Source organism: Gambusia affinis, linkage group LG15, assembly GCF_019740435.1.
Source record: "Gambusia affinis linkage group LG15, SWU_Gaff_1.0, whole genome shotgun sequence".
In the NCBI taxonomy this organism is placed as follows: Eukaryota; Metazoa; Chordata; class Actinopteri; order Cyprinodontiformes; family Poeciliidae; genus Gambusia; species Gambusia affinis.
The window spans coordinates 311,318-330,000 of NC_057882.1; the positions used below are offsets into that span (position 1 = coordinate 311,318).

The 18,683-nt window shown below is 38.3% G+C and overlaps 1 protein-coding gene across 1 annotated transcript in view; it reads right to left on the reverse strand.

Annotated features, from left to right (window-relative positions):
* Positions 1–1,008: 1,008 nt before the first annotated feature.
* Positions 1,009–18,683, reverse strand: part of sim2 (SIM bHLH transcription factor 2) — an 18,770-nt gene continuing 1,095 nt past the window's right edge. The window contains exons 2-10 of the mRNA XM_044141540.1: positions 8,492–8,568; positions 6,960–7,049; positions 6,513–6,621; positions 6,123–6,208; positions 3,788–3,987; positions 3,505–3,611; positions 2,785–2,932; positions 2,536–2,689; positions 1,009–1,363 (exon numbers count right to left, since the gene is read on the reverse strand). Coding sequence (XP_043997475.1) covers positions 1,322–1,363; positions 2,536–2,689; positions 2,785–2,932; positions 3,505–3,611; positions 3,788–3,987; positions 6,123–6,208; positions 6,513–6,621; positions 6,960–7,049; positions 8,492–8,568 — 1,013 coding nt within the window. The 3' untranslated portion in view covers positions 1,009–1,321. The remainder of the gene's footprint in view (positions 1,364–2,535; positions 2,690–2,784; positions 2,933–3,504; positions 3,612–3,787; positions 3,988–6,122; positions 6,209–6,512; positions 6,622–6,959; positions 7,050–8,491; positions 8,569–18,683) is intronic.

The window sequence follows — 18,683 nt, forward strand, 5'->3', positions numbered from 1 at the left end:
TATTTATTTATTGTACTGTTCATGTGTACTATAGTTCACAAGTACCCCACCCAATTTGTTTTGTTTATTATAATAAGTTCATTCATTTTTCATTGTAGCTTGATAACTTAGTAACTGATATTTCCTGTTTGTCATTGAATGCGGCTGTTTTTGACGCGTGTTCCTGGAACGTTGGGGTGCAGTGCTCGTTAGGCACCGAGTATAAAGGTTGAATAAAACCTTTTTTTAAATTCCCAAAGACAACTCTGAATGTCATCTGAGCCGAGCAACATTAGCTTTATTTTTTGGATCACCACATCCAGGTAACCTGTTTGCAAGGTGTAAAATGTGAGGTTTAAAGTCATTCGTGGTTTGTTTTGTTTGTTTTTAGAAATGTCAAAAAACTGACCCAAAGATGGGGACGTGACAGTCTTTTGTTGTGGAACTATTTTGCGACTCCACCAGGGTGCACTTTGACCTGTGGTTGGTTATTCCTCACACTGGATTTACGTAAGCTTAGCCATTTTGCTTTCAGTAAACTTTCAGTAATTAGCGCTGTAACTAAGGTTGCATTGCAGCCTTAGTCAAACCTGAACATGATCCCGGTGCTAACCAGGGTGTTCAGCTGAAGTATTGGAGTAGAGCTGATTCATTAAGCTTTTAGGGTTTTATATTCATATTTTGCTCTTTTTAACTAAATGCTATGTCATTGTTTTTAGATTCTGTACTTTGCTTGTATTCTGTGAGTTTTTAGCTTGCCTTTCACTTGCAGTGTATGGCACTATAAAGTACCGTAGTAATTTATTTAAAGAAAGATGATGTACTAACATGCTAAACACTAAAATATTCTCACTCCCCACTTATACCAGCATGCCTGAACTAAAACAAAGATGTCTTATTTAAGAGCTATTTATTCTTGACCAACACATAGACAGTTTTGTATAGACCCTGCATTTGAATTAAATATATGTAAAAATGCATTCCACAGTTTATACACATAATGACCATCCACCCTGGCGGATCATTTCTGATAATGGCAGATGAACCGATGTGTTCTCTTTCCATTGCTGACTGTAGAGCACTTCCTTTTGTACAGAACAGTTTTTCTCCAGCACCATGGAAACTGGCAGAGTATAAATGATGCAATATGATGCTTATTTGATACCAGACTTCACGCTGAGGTAAAAGCAGCTTTGGGTCAGACGATCTGAAAGTCTGAGCCTTAAATTCTTTGTTTTCTGGATAAATGCAGTGACGTAGACCAGGTCCCTCCATGTACTGCAGAGGAGTCTGCAATGACTCTTTAACTTGTCCTTCAGATAGTGGAGAGCAGGCTGATTACCTACTGCTGAGGTAATCTTCTAACCTGCTGACAACCCAGGTTCTGAAAAAAAAACCCCAACAATTTCAAAGGTTAAAAAATACAGGCAGTGAGTTAGTAAAGAATTATGTGTTAAGAACAATCCTTAAACATTAACAGGCCATTATCTAAAAATGACAGAAGACAACGCCGACACTTGCGCCAGTCATATTTCTATAGCTGTGTAATCATCCTCTTTAAGCAAGAATTTTTTTATGATTATCATTTAGGAAGAATTAGTTGGAAAATATTGCCAGCAATGTCTCTCAAACTTCTGTCAATAACTTAACTCTATATAAATGGACTGAAATGAATTTTGGACACCAATACATTGAATTGAAGAAAGGTCAGTTTCTGTTTGGCCTGTATTAAATTATTTCTTCCTTGTTTTTTCTGGTGATAATACCAAAAGAAAATATATTGGAAGGTGGGTCTGGATTTTAAAGCCCATATACAAAATTATTAGTACTTCTAAGGACTCTTTAAATCTGTGAACATCACCTGTGTGTTTGTTGGAGGCTGCAGAGCTCTCAGTATTACTCACTAGGCATTTTAAAGTCCAAAGAGCCAATGAGTGGATGAGGCAGTTGAGAAGAGGGAACTGAATGAGGAAGTCGGCAATGTAGGTGTTTGTAGGGATATTGGACATTCAGACTGTATTTAGGGCTGCAGGAAACCTGATCTGCTTCATTTGTCAAATCAGATCTTTTCTTTCTGTAGACTGTATCAATTAGATTCTTGGGTCTCTCCTTCCAGAGCCTCTTCCATGGGGAGAAACTGGAGATAGCTGGCTGGAGAAGCCTAGTGACCTCCTGCTAGACATCAACAAACCCATGTTAGCAAATTATTTAGTTGGGTTTCATAATTTCATCTTTAGCTATGTCGCTCTGATGTGAGACTTTTCTTCATACCTATTTGTTGAAAAACAGATTTTACTTTATCTGCTCAAATAAATATAAATGTAAGAACCTGCCTTCCTACATTACTCCTGTTTTATTTCCCTAAGCTTGTCCCATAAAAAAAATTACAACCTTCTTTAACATTAGAAGCACTATTTTAAATTAGTCACAATCTTATTAGGATTTAGTCACAAAATAAATAAAAATGTAAACGGTTCATCTGGTCACTTAAGCTGGCAAAAAAAAAAAAAAAAAAAGGCAGAAAAGCAAATGAGCAAAAAACAGCAGAAAAGCCACCTGTGTGTATGGAGCTGGTCTGAGTTTGGTCCTCTGCTTGATGTCTTTAGTTCTCAGCTGTTTGTGGTTGTCCTGACTCAACACAAACTGTGAAGTAAGCTTGGCAACTTGGATCTGGTCTTCAGATAACTGCAGTTCCTTGCACTCAGTGTCTCTGTGGGGAAAAAATACAGACGGTTAAGCTTTAAACTGGTTTATCATTTATTCTTCACGTAGAATATTTGATAAGCTGCTAAGACACAAACTCACGTGAGAACGTAGTTCACACTGACCACGCAGTGAGGTCTGGAAGAGCGGCTGTTGTGGACAATGGTTGCATAGCTTTGCACCCACACCCAGCCTCCATGTTTTACTAACATGCGGTAATACTTTGTTGTCACTTGTCCTTTAACAAGTACTAAAAGAACACAAAGACCATAATCAGACAAAATATTTTACTAATTACAAAATTAGTAAAACCTTTCAGGGTCTGGGGGACTTTCCATGTTTTGCTTCTGTTAAATAGCTCTGATTATTACAGCACTCTGATGCTGTAATAACTAGCACCAAAGTGCTGGACCTGATCTTGGACCTGATCCAAGATTAGCAACTTGGATCAGGTCTTCAGATAACTGTCATTGGTACACTAGTGGAAACTGACTGTAAAGCTGGAAGTCAGTTTCAAAAATGACTTTGTTGATGAGCAAGAGTGGCTGGGTTTGAACTTTAACATTAAAAATACCAATCCCTTGTACAAAAGGATTTTAAACTGAGAGACGACCACAAAATAAAAGTTAGACTATTCACCCTGTATTGGTACCAGGTTGTCTTAAAGACTGTGAAACATAGGCATTCTGTGAGGTAAAGGAAAATGTGGAATCAACACTTGTCCATTTTATTTTTAGTTCCAATATTTGTCTTTTCATATTCCTTAATTATTCCTTAATTGCAAATCAACTGAAAATATTCCCAGAAATTTAGAAAACTCACATAAATGGTGTGCATAGCGTAGGTGTAGAACGTCACATGTGTGAACATGATGGTAGAGGGTTTTCTCAATCAGATCTTGAGGCTCAAAGCCTGTCAGCTCAGCAACGCTGGCTCCAGCACAGCAGAGGACACAAGTTAGACACTTATCTCAAAAGCAAAGGGCTGCAGTAAAGTGGTTAGCAACAGAATAGTTCAAAGGCAATATTTGAAAACAGCTATATAAAGAACATATTTTTACATGACTAGGTGAGATTCTTCAGGAAGCAGCAAATGTGTCTCTTACCTCATGTCCAAAAAGATGAGTTTTAAGTCCAGGTTTGCCCGAAACATAAACATGTTGCTGTGAAGTTTGATTTCAGTGATCCCACTGGGGGGCAGGGAATGGCCGACTCCCACCAAACCCACAATCTGATAACAGCATTCATACAATGTCATCTCAGTCCTGTGTAGACTGAGTTTTAGGTAGCCACTGCAATGGATCACCTAGAAAACAGCATGACAGTTCTACTGTCCCATGGTACTTCATATACACACAAGGACAAAGTTGTTGGGAAGTCTCTCAATGACTGCAAAGCCCACAATGATCTTCAACCTCTTGGAAGACCATTGTGGTCTTCCAAACCTGTGACTGGAACCGAGCTTTCTGACACTAACAGTACATTTCTCTCCAGAATGCCTTGACAGTCTAGCAATTTCATCATAATACACAGATTCGAGGCACCCTGTACCAGATGCAGTAAATCAGCCTCCGAACGAAACTGAGCGTCCTCCATTTTTCACAGTGGGGACGGTGTTCTGTCCTCGGTGACTCCTGGCCACATAGTGCTGATGTGCCTTGTTGGAACGCTCTAGTTTTGTCTCATGACTTTATGGTAATGGTGAGTAACAAAATAAATACTGAAATGTAGATTAGGGTTCGGATATCAAAAAGCATATTTAATACCTTTTGATTGTCATGCATTCCGGGATTAACATTTATTATATTTGTGTCCCCTATATGTCCGTCATGACTGGGTTCCAAAAGTAAACTGGATGCTATCAGGTCTGTCTGATAATTTTATGGTTGCTGATGGACAGAATCGAAAGGAGTAATAGTGAAATGATGGGTATCTGGTTGGACAACTTCAAGATTTTTACTTTTTGCAAATGAAGCAGCAGGAGTGAGATTGGGAGTATAGCACTCAAACAAACAGAATCTGTAAACAGAACCTCCAGATTGTGGGTAAAAGTCAGCTTCAGGCAGAAGAGTCTGAACTTCTCCACAGGTGTAGCATGGCTGACAGGTTTTTCCCAGTCATCCCCAGCCAGATTTGTCCCCATTTAGAGATCCTGCATGGTTTCTCCCATTTTTCTTTTTTTTGGCTGGTACAAGCCATAAATGCACAGAAGCGATTTGATTGGTAGAATCTGTGACGAAACCATAGTGGTAGCAAATCCATAATTCCGTGGTCATATCTTAAGATCCAAAGCTTTTTATCAATTATGGCAGAAGAGCGGATGCAGCATCAATGGTGCAACCTGCATCAAACCGCTATGCCAAGAGATTTCAGAGAAACTGGACACCTAAAGTACACAGGCAAAATGACATCATCATAGAGTCAACCGACACTCACACCACACCCACCTTCACACCCACATTAATGTTAACATAACAAGGAAGTTGGGATGTTTGAACTTTATGGTATCAAATTTATGCCAAAAGTCCACCACGAGCATGTATTGCACTCCACAGTCCAATGGAGGCACCGATTTAAATTCACTACAAACGTTTAAAACATCGGATGGTTTAAACGTTTGTAGTGTAAACGATCCTTGGCATCTTGGGGGACAGTTGTGGGAGCCGCAGGCATCCTGTGGCACTCTGTCACCGTCGTGGCCAGGGATACAGTGCTAGCATATTTATTGATTCATGAAAATTAATGAATTGAAATAATTTATGCTCAGTTCATTCAATGGCTCTTCCTCAACCTCTCTGCACCTTATACAAACACATAGTGCAATGTAGGACATCATTTCCATGTGAAGTAAATGCAGTCACATTGTATTCCAGATCTTACAGTGTTTGTTACATAACAACCAATAAAATCACAATTTGAAAGTAATTATTGATTAACAGGCAATAGTTATTGACTAGTTTTATTACTATACCAACCTCACAGTAACTGAATTGTGTAATACATTTTTGTGGTGGACTATTGGCATAAATTTGATGCCATAGGACTTAACCTGTAGCTGGGAGTAATTTATCTACTCACTTTAGGGATCTGGATTCAGTGTTCCCAGGCTGCCTGAACTTGGTTACTTACAGAATCCCCCTTTACTTTGACACTTTCATACCACAGACAGTGCAGCTTTTTGCTTCTGGACATACAACATTTGCATACTCAACTTTTAGAAATCTGAACTTGACAAAGTGATTGGGGTTTTTCACACATCTTTTGATTTTTAAAAAATACTTTTATTGGTTGTGTTGAAACTGGTGTCTCCTCTTTTGCCGTGGGATTATTAGGTTCCCTGAGCTTTATGCGCAGTTTACAGGTCAGAGCGCTAGATAATGTGGAAGTTATCAGTACTGTGAGAAATTGTAAATTAGAATAAGAAAACCCTGCTGCACATACCTTATAGCCCCCACATGTCAATCCTGCATTCCTTTTGGCAAGGACACATTTCATCCTCAAAAAGAAGGATCGTTCAACTTCATATTCTGGAGCACAGAAGCCAAAAGATTGAGTCACATGTTGTACATACAATTACCTTTATATTCTTTATTGTTCTTCAGCAACATGGTGTAGCTTAATGTAAATATAGAAATCGACAAACACACAAGGCAAACCTATTCTACCTGTTAGACACAGGTGTGTCGCCCCACACTCAGCAGATTGAAAGAATTTTCCTTTTTGATTTCTTTCATCTAGTTTAAGTGTTGTAATGTCATGAATGATCATACACATTAAATTAGAACATTGAAAAGACTTTAGAACAACCTAAATTGTGAGAGCTTGAGGTACCTGGACAGAAGTGATGGTGAGGTGGCTGTTGAAAACTTAGTACTGTCGTCATCTCGTCATGGTCTGAGGGGTGGATGTATTCAAATATACTGTTTCCTGTTAGCTCAACCTGCAACATGCAGATTTGCAGCAGCTAATATTTTTTCCAGGCTGTGTAGTGTTCATTGTTACAACTAAACACTGGTTTGATGGGTCCAAATCAAGTGCTTACAGACACAAAATGTAAGTTACTTACAGTAATCCTTACAAATATATTCAAATATATATCAAATAGATAATATACCATATAATATGTAATATATTCATGAGGGACACTGTGTTTGAAATTGTTTGTCCCATCAAACTTAATGTGACAAACCTGGCAAAAAACGGTTATTTAAAAAAACCCCAAAATGAACAAATTGTATCATACAAGAAAAAACCCACAGATCTGAGCTGAGCTCCTACCTGAGACAAGCCAAGGTGGACAGATGCCGTTTCGGAGATGTACAGGATTTTCCCATCAGATGCAACAACAAACAGAAAGCCATCTAGAGTCTGAAAAGCATAATGACAAGGTCAGTGCCATTTTCCATCAGCAAGAAAGGTTTATGTTCTGCTTTTGAGAAAAGGCAAAACTACAACTATTTAGCAAAATGTAAAAGGCATTTTGCTAAAATGCCAGCAAACGGTTCTGCAGACATTTTAGAATATCTGTATGAACACAGCGTATATTACATATGCTGTATATATATATATATATATATATATATATATATATGGAATTACATTTAAGTCAATAGTCCCACAGTGCAGTACAGTAATCATGAGCTAATGTTGTGTTTCAAAGGCACACATATTGGCTGCCAAATGTAATGACTCATGCACAGAACTTAGCAGCAATAGAAGCCATCATTAATGTGGGAATATTTGCGTTTTGAAAGTTATAGGACAAATACACTGGTCACATTCTTAAACAATCAGACGGTGGATAACCTGGGGAAAGTCATGGCAACACACTGTTGACAGGGCTTTTTATCTAAAATACGCTGGTAAACTTCTTACCGGCGTACTGATGATTTGTGCCTTAGTAATTAAGTCTCTACCATGAAAGCCTTCTATATCATACAACAGTTTTCACTTCAATGTAATCCTATTCATATTTTGAGAAAGAGATGTCTGCTGTTTTTGCTTTTTTCCCCAAGTTTTTTGTTTCAAGTCATCACGCACATTTTAATTCCAGAAAAACACAGCTATAAAATAAGCAAGTTTCAAATAATCATTTCATTTTCATGGAAAGATAATTATCTGAACCAATTTGTGTGAAAAATAATTGCCTCCTAAACTTACAACTACTGTCATCTGCTGTTTGACTGTGTGGGGGAATTCTGGCCCACTTCCTTTGCAGAACAGCTTTAATTCAACCGTATTGGTAGTTTTGAAGTATGCGTTACCCGTTTGCGGTTCTACCACAGCACCTCAATCAAATTTAAGTTTGAATGCCTTCTGTTTTTCTGAGGCATTCAGAAATGGGTTTGTAGGGTGTGTTGATCATTGCATAACAGCATTTTGCTGCAAACCTTTTACACAGTTAAAATTTTCACATAAAAAAAAAAATCACAGTTCTTCACAAAGATCCAATCATGATTAAGCAAAGCATGAATTAAAGGCAAAGAGAGTGACTTGAATTAGAATGTCTTCAGCTCCTATTTAAACGAATAAAGATTCTGAAGTCAAAGAAAGTTCAAGGTTCAGAAGTTTCCCTCAAGTTTTACAGCTGATCTTTGGGATGATGAGTAGAGCAAAGTTTATATTCAGTTCTTTCAAACTTGACAGTTTGTTAGTTCAACTTAATAATAAATGTTTGTTTTGTTAGAAAATATACATATCCTGTGGAAAGCATTAAAACTAATTGAGTACAAAGCATTACTTTCATTCAAAACACTACAACATGTCATATTCAAACAACAGCTGGAGAAAATGAAAGACAATGTACTTACTTGTAAAAGGTGGGAACTCAGGTCTTTGGTCAACATGTTCAGACCCAAACTTGGCAAATGGCTCCATCCACCCATACCTACATGATGGACACGTTGATGTAAAGATTTGATTTATGAATATGTATAGATACATAATTAAACTAATGTATTTCTAGCATCTCTCAATGCTAGAAGTGCATTACTAGAGCTTTAATATTTGATACAGCTAAATAGCTAATATCTACTGTTGTCCAAGCAGTATTTTGCTACCAGTATGTCCACTAAATGCTGTTCAGGTTTATTACTAACATTTTCCACAAATAAAAACTCTCAATCTGTTAATGTAACAGCAACCCAAACTTGTATGGCCAGATTTGCTGAGCACTGACCAAATTTGTCTACTTTAAACACAAAGCTTATCTCAGTTTTATTTTACCTTTGAAATCAACTGACCACACTTATGAACCAGCCGATGATATAAATTCTGCAGTTGTTACTGAAAGGATGATTAAAATAAAGAATGAAGGGGATGAAGAGCTGAATATGAGGGAGTTTTGAAAGTAAGTCCTTGACCTTGAAATAATAAAGAAGGATCCATTTATAATGGAAAGGTACAGATCAGTATACAAAGATGGATTATACAATTCCAGGCTTCAAAATTGAACAGACTTCAGAAATGAAAAGGAAATCTGTAAAAAAAAAAAAAAAAATGGAAAAAAAGGCAAATACAAACCTCATGATGTACATTTTTAATCCTTTAAGGTTTATAAGTTTGCTTCTGTAAACATACTGAAAAGATATTGCATAAATCTCTTGTAAATTCTGACAAGGCAGTAGTGGTTGTCTTTGGATCAGAAATTCTAAAAATGAAACTGCTTCATCAATCACTTAATGTGGATTTAATAGGATGGTGGAAGTCTGGACATGTGACCTTTAGGTAACTGCCTGCTGTGAATATTCACCTTTATTATATCCCCACAGAGTTTATGAATGCTCCTCAGCTGACTGGGCTGCTACATATGATATGATCCAAACAGGAGTTGCCAGACTCCAGAATAAATATGCAGAAACTTTTTTATTCTGTAGAATGGCGTCAATGAGCTAAATAATGTCTTTCAGAGACTCAAACCCAATCCACTACCAACAGCTAAAAAACTAATCCATTCATTTTTTACTGACCACCCAGTTCAGCCAATGATCAATCAGTTTTGTGAAATAGACTTAAGGTGCATCTCATGAACCATCAACTGGCAAATATGTAACGTATAAAACTGGAGAACAACACAATGTTACATTTCTGACAGTGAAAGGACAAGGATTAAAAGAAGAGTGAGACTGAGGAGTTAGGGAGTAAAACAGAGGAAGAGGAGAAGAGGCCAATAATGGGGTCATAATGTCTCCATTGATCCAACACCATCAGGCAACAGTTTACGACCCACAGAAGGATTCTGATGGAGTTCCTCTCATCCTGCTCCTCATTCCTTAATCACACCGAAGATTTTCTCTCAGCATGTAAAGGAAGACAGGACTGTAATTCCTACAGCACATCGTCTCACACGTCCCTATTCTTTTCTTTTCTTTGTGCTCTGCTTTCTGTGTCACAAACTGCAATAAAAGCATAAATGTCAATCTTGTCCAGTATCTTGCCATTGTAATAGACAATTTTTGTCATCAAAATTGTAGCCATATTTTACCTCATGATATTCCTCCAGACTACATGGCTATATTGACAACATGACTAATCTATTTGACTTTTCTTATCCGTACTCAATGAAACAAGTCCTGGGCATTCTGAAGCACTGACATATTCATTGCTGCAGGTATTTTGAGAAAAAAAAACTTGCTTTTGCATGTAATCCATTCTGTTTTGCTATTTGTACAAATTGTTTTGAGAAATCCATGCACTACTTGGCAGTTGTCGAGAATAATTCAAGAAATGCACCTTAGCAACTGAGAAAAACAGCAACTTTTTTTCTTTTTGTTGACATGTTTCCTACATCACTTCATCTGTTTCTTCTTGTTTTCAAATTCCCAGTCACTTGTGATAGGTGAGTCAGGTTCTGGTTCTGCTGGAGGTTTCTTCCTGTTAAAGAGGAGGAGTTTTTTTCTTTCCATTGTCACTCTATGTTTGCTCAGTATGAGGGTTTGCTGGAAAGTCAACAACTCAATACAATCTGCTATGTTTCCTTAGAGAATAACTTTTTATGATGAACTGAGCTAAATGCACTTATTGATAACTAGAATCAAATGTGAGATTGAATTGAAAAGACTTCTTTTTACAAAGTGCCTCCAAAGGAAATTCATTGTTAATTGGTGCGATAAGAAATAAGTTTAATTTAAATGAGTCTATTAGATATGATCAGTTACCTTAAGTATCATCAATGGAACCTTAATGAATTAACAATACAAATCAAACGTGGGACAACTAATGCTGTAGATACAATGAGCAGGCAAACCCCATAACTGTCATCTCCAAATCCTTACATGTCAGAAGAAGGCTCATGAAAGATTAATAAAAATTTCAGTTATATATAGAGAGAGTGAAAAAAGAAAGAGATGAAGATAATTTTATTTGACTGTTTTGGGAAAACCTTTCTGCCATAATTCAAGAGCACACATTTTCATTTTGAAAGCAGGATTATGTGTCTTTCATCGCTCTCTTGCAGAGCTCTCTGCTCGTTTACAAAACATTCTCTGCTTGCTTTAGGAACCGCCTTTTGGGACCGTCTCCTGGCAACCTCTCAGCCAATAGTGTTGCACAGGGTTGGTTTGTTTCCTTTTAGTGGGTGTGCCTGTGTGTCCACCCACTGGATTTAGTGAGTTGGTTTGGTGAACAAACACCTGCCTAATATCAGAAAGATGTTAGCGATCAGCAGCACACTGCTAGTGGATGTTTAGAGTAACATGAAGCAGAAAGCTAAGGCTGTTGTTTCTCCTTACATAAAGTGGGTGGCACAGGTTGCTACAATCGATTGTAGCCACACAGGCACACCCGCTTGAAAGAAACAAACGCACCCAGTACAACACTTTCATTCTATTGGCTGAAAGGCTGCCAGTGACGGTACATTTTTGTTCCACAAGCAAGCAGAGTTTCCTACAGGAGCAGAGAGTCTGAGCAGAGACTATAGCTCTACAAGTTTTGAAAAGAAAGACATGAAGTCCTGCTTTCAAAATAAAAATGTAAGCAAAAGTATTAAAAGTTTTGAGAACAAAAGACATGAAATCCTGCTTTCAGATTGAAAATGTGTGCTCTTGGACTATGGCAGAAAAGTCCCCCATAGAACTTTTTTTTGTGTTTTTTTTATGTTTGCTTGTTTGTTTAATTATTTTTCTGTTTCTGTTTGACAGTCATGTAAGCCCCATTGCAACAGGAGGAACCGCAGCAGGTGCGCTCTATCACCGGACCGTTTGAGAATTTAGTGAAACTCTTGAGTTCTGGGTTTTCACTTTCAACTCTGTGTGTCACATTAACTCTTTGCTGTAGCAAGATTCGTATTCTTTTTTTTCTAAACTTTTTTTGTTGTTGTTGGTTTTGAGAATGTCTTTATTCCGTCACTAAATTTCTAGTTACAGGGGGACGCGGAGGAACACCATGGAGTGAAGACGTGCTTCTCGAGGCTCCGCAAAAGCAGGGACAAAACATTTATTTTAAAGCACACCCCTACTTATAAATCAGCCTCGCATATGTATATAATGGTGCGCTTCTAATCCCTGGTTCATTTGACACCTTCTTTGGTCGATAAGGCGTTTGTTTTTAATAACTTTTTGTAACAGGCCGCGGTCGTCGTCTCGAACCTAGCCAGCGTGCACTAGCTACATAGCGCCCGACCCGGGCCCGAAACGGACTGGTTTGTCACTTTTGGGTTGATCCCTTGTCCCCTGCACGGTGGCACTAGGACTGATATTACTGCGGGCACGGGTGAGCATAAAAGAGTGGTTTCCGTCCTTGGATGGTCCATTGTGCTAAAGCTAATTATTGGTTGCGCTCGCTCGTGTCGCTGAACTGTGACGTCATCGTTTACGCCAACTTTCTTCGGCACTGTTTGGGACCATTTTCTGTTTTAAAGTACTGCGACTCTTGTAAAATGGACAAGAGGGAAACTAAGGGTCCTCGTCAGAGACGTACTGCCGCTGAGACGAGCTCCGGATCGGGCGCGCTCCGGATGGATGAGACGCCGCTGGGGAGCGACGAGCGTGGATCAGATACACCGCTCAGTGAGGCAACATTCACCAAAGCACTGCAAGGTCTGAAGCAAGACATTTGTGATACTTTTGACTCGAGGATCGACTCTCTTACTCTCACATTAAGGTCAGAAATTAAATCCGTGAAGGCTGAGCTTAATGCTAATATAAACTCCATCCAGTCTCTTGTTGAATCTCAGGGAGCCACAATCAAAGAGCTCGAGGTCTCTGCTACCTCTTGCAGTGATGATTTGTCCTCCCTGCAGTCCTCTGTATCTGTTTTAGCAGAGGAAGTTAAACAACTACAGGCTAAATGTGAGGATCTGGAGGGAAGGTCAAGGCGTAATAATATTCGTCTCATCGGGCTGGCTGAAGGACTGGAACTGCCCAACCCTAGAGAATTCATCTCACAGCTTCTGCGTGACCTTTTGGGATTGGAGGATGTGCCGCTTCTGGACCGGGCTCACAGATCTAGCAGGGAAAAACCTAAAGAAGGAGCTCCACCTCGACCAATTATCATCAGAGTGCATTATTTTCATGTGAAGGAACTGATTCTGCGCCGGGCAGGAGCTGCTGCACCTCTTCTCTATCAGGGCAGGAAAATTTTTATCTTTCCAGACTTTACGTCATCAGTGGCCAAAAAACGCTCACAATTTGGGAATGCCAAACGTCTCCTACACTCGTGCCCTGGCGTTAAGTTTGGTCTGTTCTACCCTGCTGAGTTAAGAATCACACTGCCAAATGGAGTTGTGCGCAAGTTTTCCGACCCCGAAGCTGCCACAGACTTTATTAAGAAACTGGGAGGTGGTGCTCCTTCTGACTAATAACTTTGACTTGGTTTGAGGCTGATGTTCGTTATTTCTGATTTATATTTGTGAAATGGTAACCTAACTGAAGGTTTTTTGTTTTTTTTTTGGGATTTCACAAAATGTAGGGGGTGCTTTTAGTACCAGATTTTGTTAAATATTTTTTTATTTTTTTTTTATTTTTTTACATATTTGATTCTAATCATTTACTTATCTTATTTATGATGTTTTATTTATTTTTGTTTAATTTTTAAAATTTATTATTTTATAAATATTACTATATTATTTATATTTTATTAAATTATTATTATTATTATTATTATTTTTCAAATACCTTTTTAGTTTTTCTATCCTTACTACTGATTTATTTCCTATATATACTTTATTTGTTTATTTATATTTCTGTGTGTGTATGGGTATGTAGATGCATATCTATTTATACACTTAATCAGATAATATAATTTGATCCACTTATTTTTGTTCCTGCTTTGCACTGGTGTGAGCTTGAGTTCTACTGGGTCCGTGGATGCTTGGAAAGAGGTATCTAGTAGTTAGCAAAAGGGGGTATGCGCGCATCTTGTTTGGGAAGATGCTTCAGCAATCAGGGGTAAGTTCTAACGTTCTTGTTTTGTCGTACTGTTTTTCACATGTTATTTGGTCTTTAAGTGCTATCAATGGGTCATCCTTTACACAGATTGATGGATGTCACAATCTAATTGTGATAATTTACTAAAGGGTCAGGTTTTCAAGTTTTGTAGCTGGAATTGTAAGGGTTTAAATCAACCCATTAAAAGGAGTAAAGTGCTCCATCATTTACAGCATTTGGGTGCTCAAATTGTGTTTTTACAAGAAACCCACTTGAAAATTTCAGATCATTCTAGACTCCGGAAGGGCTGGGTTGGCCAAATTTATCATTCAACTTTTCAAGGTAAATCTCGAGGTGCTGCTATTTTAATTCACAAATCAGTACCATTTGTGTCTTCTAACATTATTACTGATCCTAATGGTAGATACATTATTGTTTGTGGGAGCATCTTTAATACAAAATTAGTTTTGGCTAATGTGTACGCACCGAATTGGGACGATTATAATTTTTTTAGTTCCTTTTTTACCAAAATTCCAGATTTATCTTCACATTTTCTTATCTTGGCTGGCGATTTGAACTGTTGGCTGGGCCCTTTGGATCGGTCATCAAATAATGTTAACAGACAATCACATTCTTCCAAAGTTGTTAATAATTTTCTTAAAGAATTTTCAGTTATTGATGCCTGGCGCTTTCTTAACCCTACTCGTAAAGAATATACATTTTTCTCCCCAGTTCACCATACATACACTCGTATTGATTACATTCTTTTGGACAGCCGACTGATACCGCATATCCGATCTTGTTCTCACAATGCCATTGTAATTTCAGATCATGCTCCTGTGACATTGGACCTGGTGATGGGAGGTGGCTCTCCTTCTGTTGTTCCTTGGCGCTTGAACACACGTCTGTTGTCTGATGATAAGTTTGTTGCCTTTGTTACTTCAAAAATAGACTTCTTCATTGCCACAAATGATACTCCAGGTACATCACCCTCTCTCTTGTGGGAGACTTTTAAGGCTTTTATACGAGGACAGATTATATCCTACAGTAGTTTTGAAACTAAACAGAGAGAAAGGCAAAGTTGTCAGAACTTACAACTCGAATTCTGCAGTTGGATGAACTATCGCAGCTTCCCTTCACCCGAGGCATACAATGTTAGGTTGTCTTTACAAGCAGAGTTTGACCGATTGGCATCAGTACAAGTGGAGGAGATGCTTTTGAAGTAGCATGCCCAATATGAATATGGTGACAAGGCCAGTAAACTACTTTCTCACCAACTTCGTAACGCGTCAGCAACACATTTTATCCCACAGATCCAAACTCACAATGGCATTTCTTCGGATCCACAAATAATTAATAACCAGTTCCAAGAATTTTATTCGTCATTATACGTGTCTGAATGTCCATTTGATATTTTGTCTCTGGACTCTTTCTGTGATAACCTTGTTTTTCCTGTACTAGACCGAACTTATAGTCTTAAAATGGAAGAGCCCTTGGCTGTAGAAGAAGTTCTACGTGCTCTTAATAATATGCAAAATTCAAAATGCCCAGGACAGGATGGATTTCCTGTCGAATTTTATAAAAAGTTCAGTCTTAAATTGGCTCCCCTCCTACTGAACATGTTTAGGCACTCATTTGAAACTGGAACTCTCCCACCATCCCTGTTACAGGCTTCTATTTCTTTGATCCTGAAGAAGGATAAAGATCCTTTATCTTGTGGCTCCTATCGCCCAATTTCTCTTTTAAATGTAGACTATAAAATTCTCGCCAAACTTTTAGCCCTCCGTTTAGAAACTGTCTTGCCATCCTTGATCAGTCCTGACCAGACTGGATTTATTAAGGGGAGATATGCCTTCTCCAATGTTAGACGGTTATTTAATGTGCTCTATAACCCCACAGATTCTTGTGAAGCTGAATTTGTGATTAGTCTGGATGCGGAGAAGGCGTTTGACAGAGTGGAGTGGGGTTACCTTTTTTATGTACTTCAACGTTTTGGATTTGGTAATAAGTTTGTTTCATGGATAAAGCTCTTGTACACTTCCCCACTTGCCTCTGTCAAAACAAATTCCATTTACTCTAAATACTTTCCTCTTTTCAGAGGCACTAGACAGGGGTGCCCCATGTCCCCACTACTTTTTGCAATAGCTATAGAGCCATTGGCCATCTCACTTAGATCCAATACACATTTAAGTGGGGTCACAAGATCAGGCATTGAACAACGGCTTTCCTTGTACGCCGACGACTTGCTTCTCTATATTTCTAAACCAGCCTCTTCAGTCCCTATTGTACTTTCAACTCTTGATCAATTTAGCCGCGTCTCTGGCTATAAACTAAACCTTGGTAAAAGTGAAATTTTTCCAGTGAATTCGGTGGCTCGAAAATATTCACTTGCTTCTCTCCCATTTAGGGTTGCCCTTGATGGTTTTACATATTTAGGGGTTAAGGTCAAATGTAAATTTTGCGACCTTTTTAAATTTAACTTTGAGCCGTTGGTGGACAAGGTCAAACAAGACCTAGATAGATGGTCTTTGCTTCATTTATCTGTTGCTGGGAGAATTAATACGATTAAAATGAACGTGCTTCCCAAGTTTTCTTTTCTCTTTCAGTGTGTCCCTGTTTTTATCCCCGTTTCTTTTTTTAGCAAACTGGACCAAATCATCACTGGATTTATTTGGGATCATAAACCCTCTAGAATTCGTAAATCATATCTTAGGAGACCAAAAAGTGTGGGTGGAATGGCATTACCGGACTTTATGTTTTATTATTGGGCATCCAATATTAGAATTCTTAATTATTGGTTAAAGGCAAATGATTTGGACAGTGCCCCGGCTTGGTTGGATTTGGAAACCTCATCCTGTATACGATCGTCTCTGTCTGCTTTAGTTTATGCTCCCAAATTGCTATCAGGAGCTGAAATTCCGAACAACAAAATGGTGAGGGTGACTCTGAAAATTTGGTTTCAGTTCCGCCGCTATTTTAAATTAAACTTTTTTTCTTTACAATCTCCTATCTTCAAGAACCCTTTATTCCGGCCCTCTATGATCGATAGTGCTTTCTCCGTTTGGTTCTCTCATGGTATCAAAAGCTTTGGTGACCTCTATGAGGAGGGCATTAAATCTCCTTCGATCAGCTTTCTGCAAAATTCGACCTCCCAAAGAGCCACTTTTTCCGTTACCTACAGGTCCGAAGTTATGTTAAGGAAAAAACTTCTCTCTTTCCCTCTAAACCTCCTGTTAATGATTTGGATAATCTTTTGTCACCTCCCCCACCGAAAAAGGGTCCTATTTCATGTTTGTATGAGAGATTGTGCTGTTTTCGTGAGTCCCCAATTCTCTCAATCAAAGCGGCATGGGAAGAGGACTTGGGTTTTCTGTTTCCAGATGACTTGTGGGATAGAATTCTTTACCGTGTCCATGGTTCGTCACTGTGTGCCAGACATGGACTAATTCAGTGTAAGGTCCTGCATCGCACTCACTGGACTAAGGCCAGGCTTTCTAAAATATACCCAAACGTTAGTCCGGAGTGCGATCGTTGCCATCGAACACCTGCCTCACTGATCCATATGTTTTGGTCATGCCCATCACTAACGCAATATTGGACAAACATTTTTGCAGCCTTGTCTGAAGTAGCTCATATGTCCATCCAGCCTGATCCACTAACTGCATTGTTTGGTGAACTTTCTGAGACGGTTTCTTTGTCAAGACTTGAGGCTGATCTGGTTGCATTTCTCACTTTGTTGGCGAGGCGTAGAATATTGCTGTGCTGGAAATCAGCTTCACCTCCCTCATTTGAAATCTGGATTAAAGATGCTTTACACTTTAGTAAACTTGATAAGATTAAATTTACCCTACGAGGTTCCACAACTAAATTTTTAAAGATTTGGCAGCCGTTTTTTGATTTTGTTCAGACATTGCCGTCCCGTATGGTGCCCAACTAAATTTTGCTTTTGCCTGACCTTTTTATTTACATTATCATATTATTTATCAAATTATTTATTTTGTCATTAATACCCATTGATGTGCCTTTTTTTTTAATCCTTCCCTTTTATTTCTTCTTCTAACATATCTACTTTTTGTTTTTTCTTGTTTTTTTTTCTTATTCCTCTGGATTTTATTTGGGAAGGCTTATCCGTGTGTTCTGTACGACTTATGTTCGGTTCTGTTATAGAAAAAAGTCTACATATGTTGTTCATATATTTTTGCACATTTTGTATTTTGATGTTAAAACCTAAAAAAAAAAAAAAAAAAAAAAAATAACAAGCCAAAACCTGAATGTTCTAATAAAGTTTGTGCGAAATAAAAAAAAAAAAAAAAAAAAAAATTTCTAGTTACATTGGCAAGAAATTTGCACTTTTTCAGGGTTCTTTTTCTCTCCTGTTGCCATGGTGAATCACGCTATCTGTCTTCCATTGATGAGTGTCACAGACATGATTAGGTTTATTCAGAGTATCTGCCTTCTACTCAGAGCTTGTTAATCCCGCTTTCTGAACCGACCCCTGGAGATCCACAAGAACCAGATCAAATTTCAGACTGTAAGCTTTTGGTACCAAAGAACACTTCACTCTAGAAGACCCAAAAGCAAGCAAGGCTTTAAACAACTCACTTGTTATTAAACACCTTTAAAAAAAAAAAACAAACTG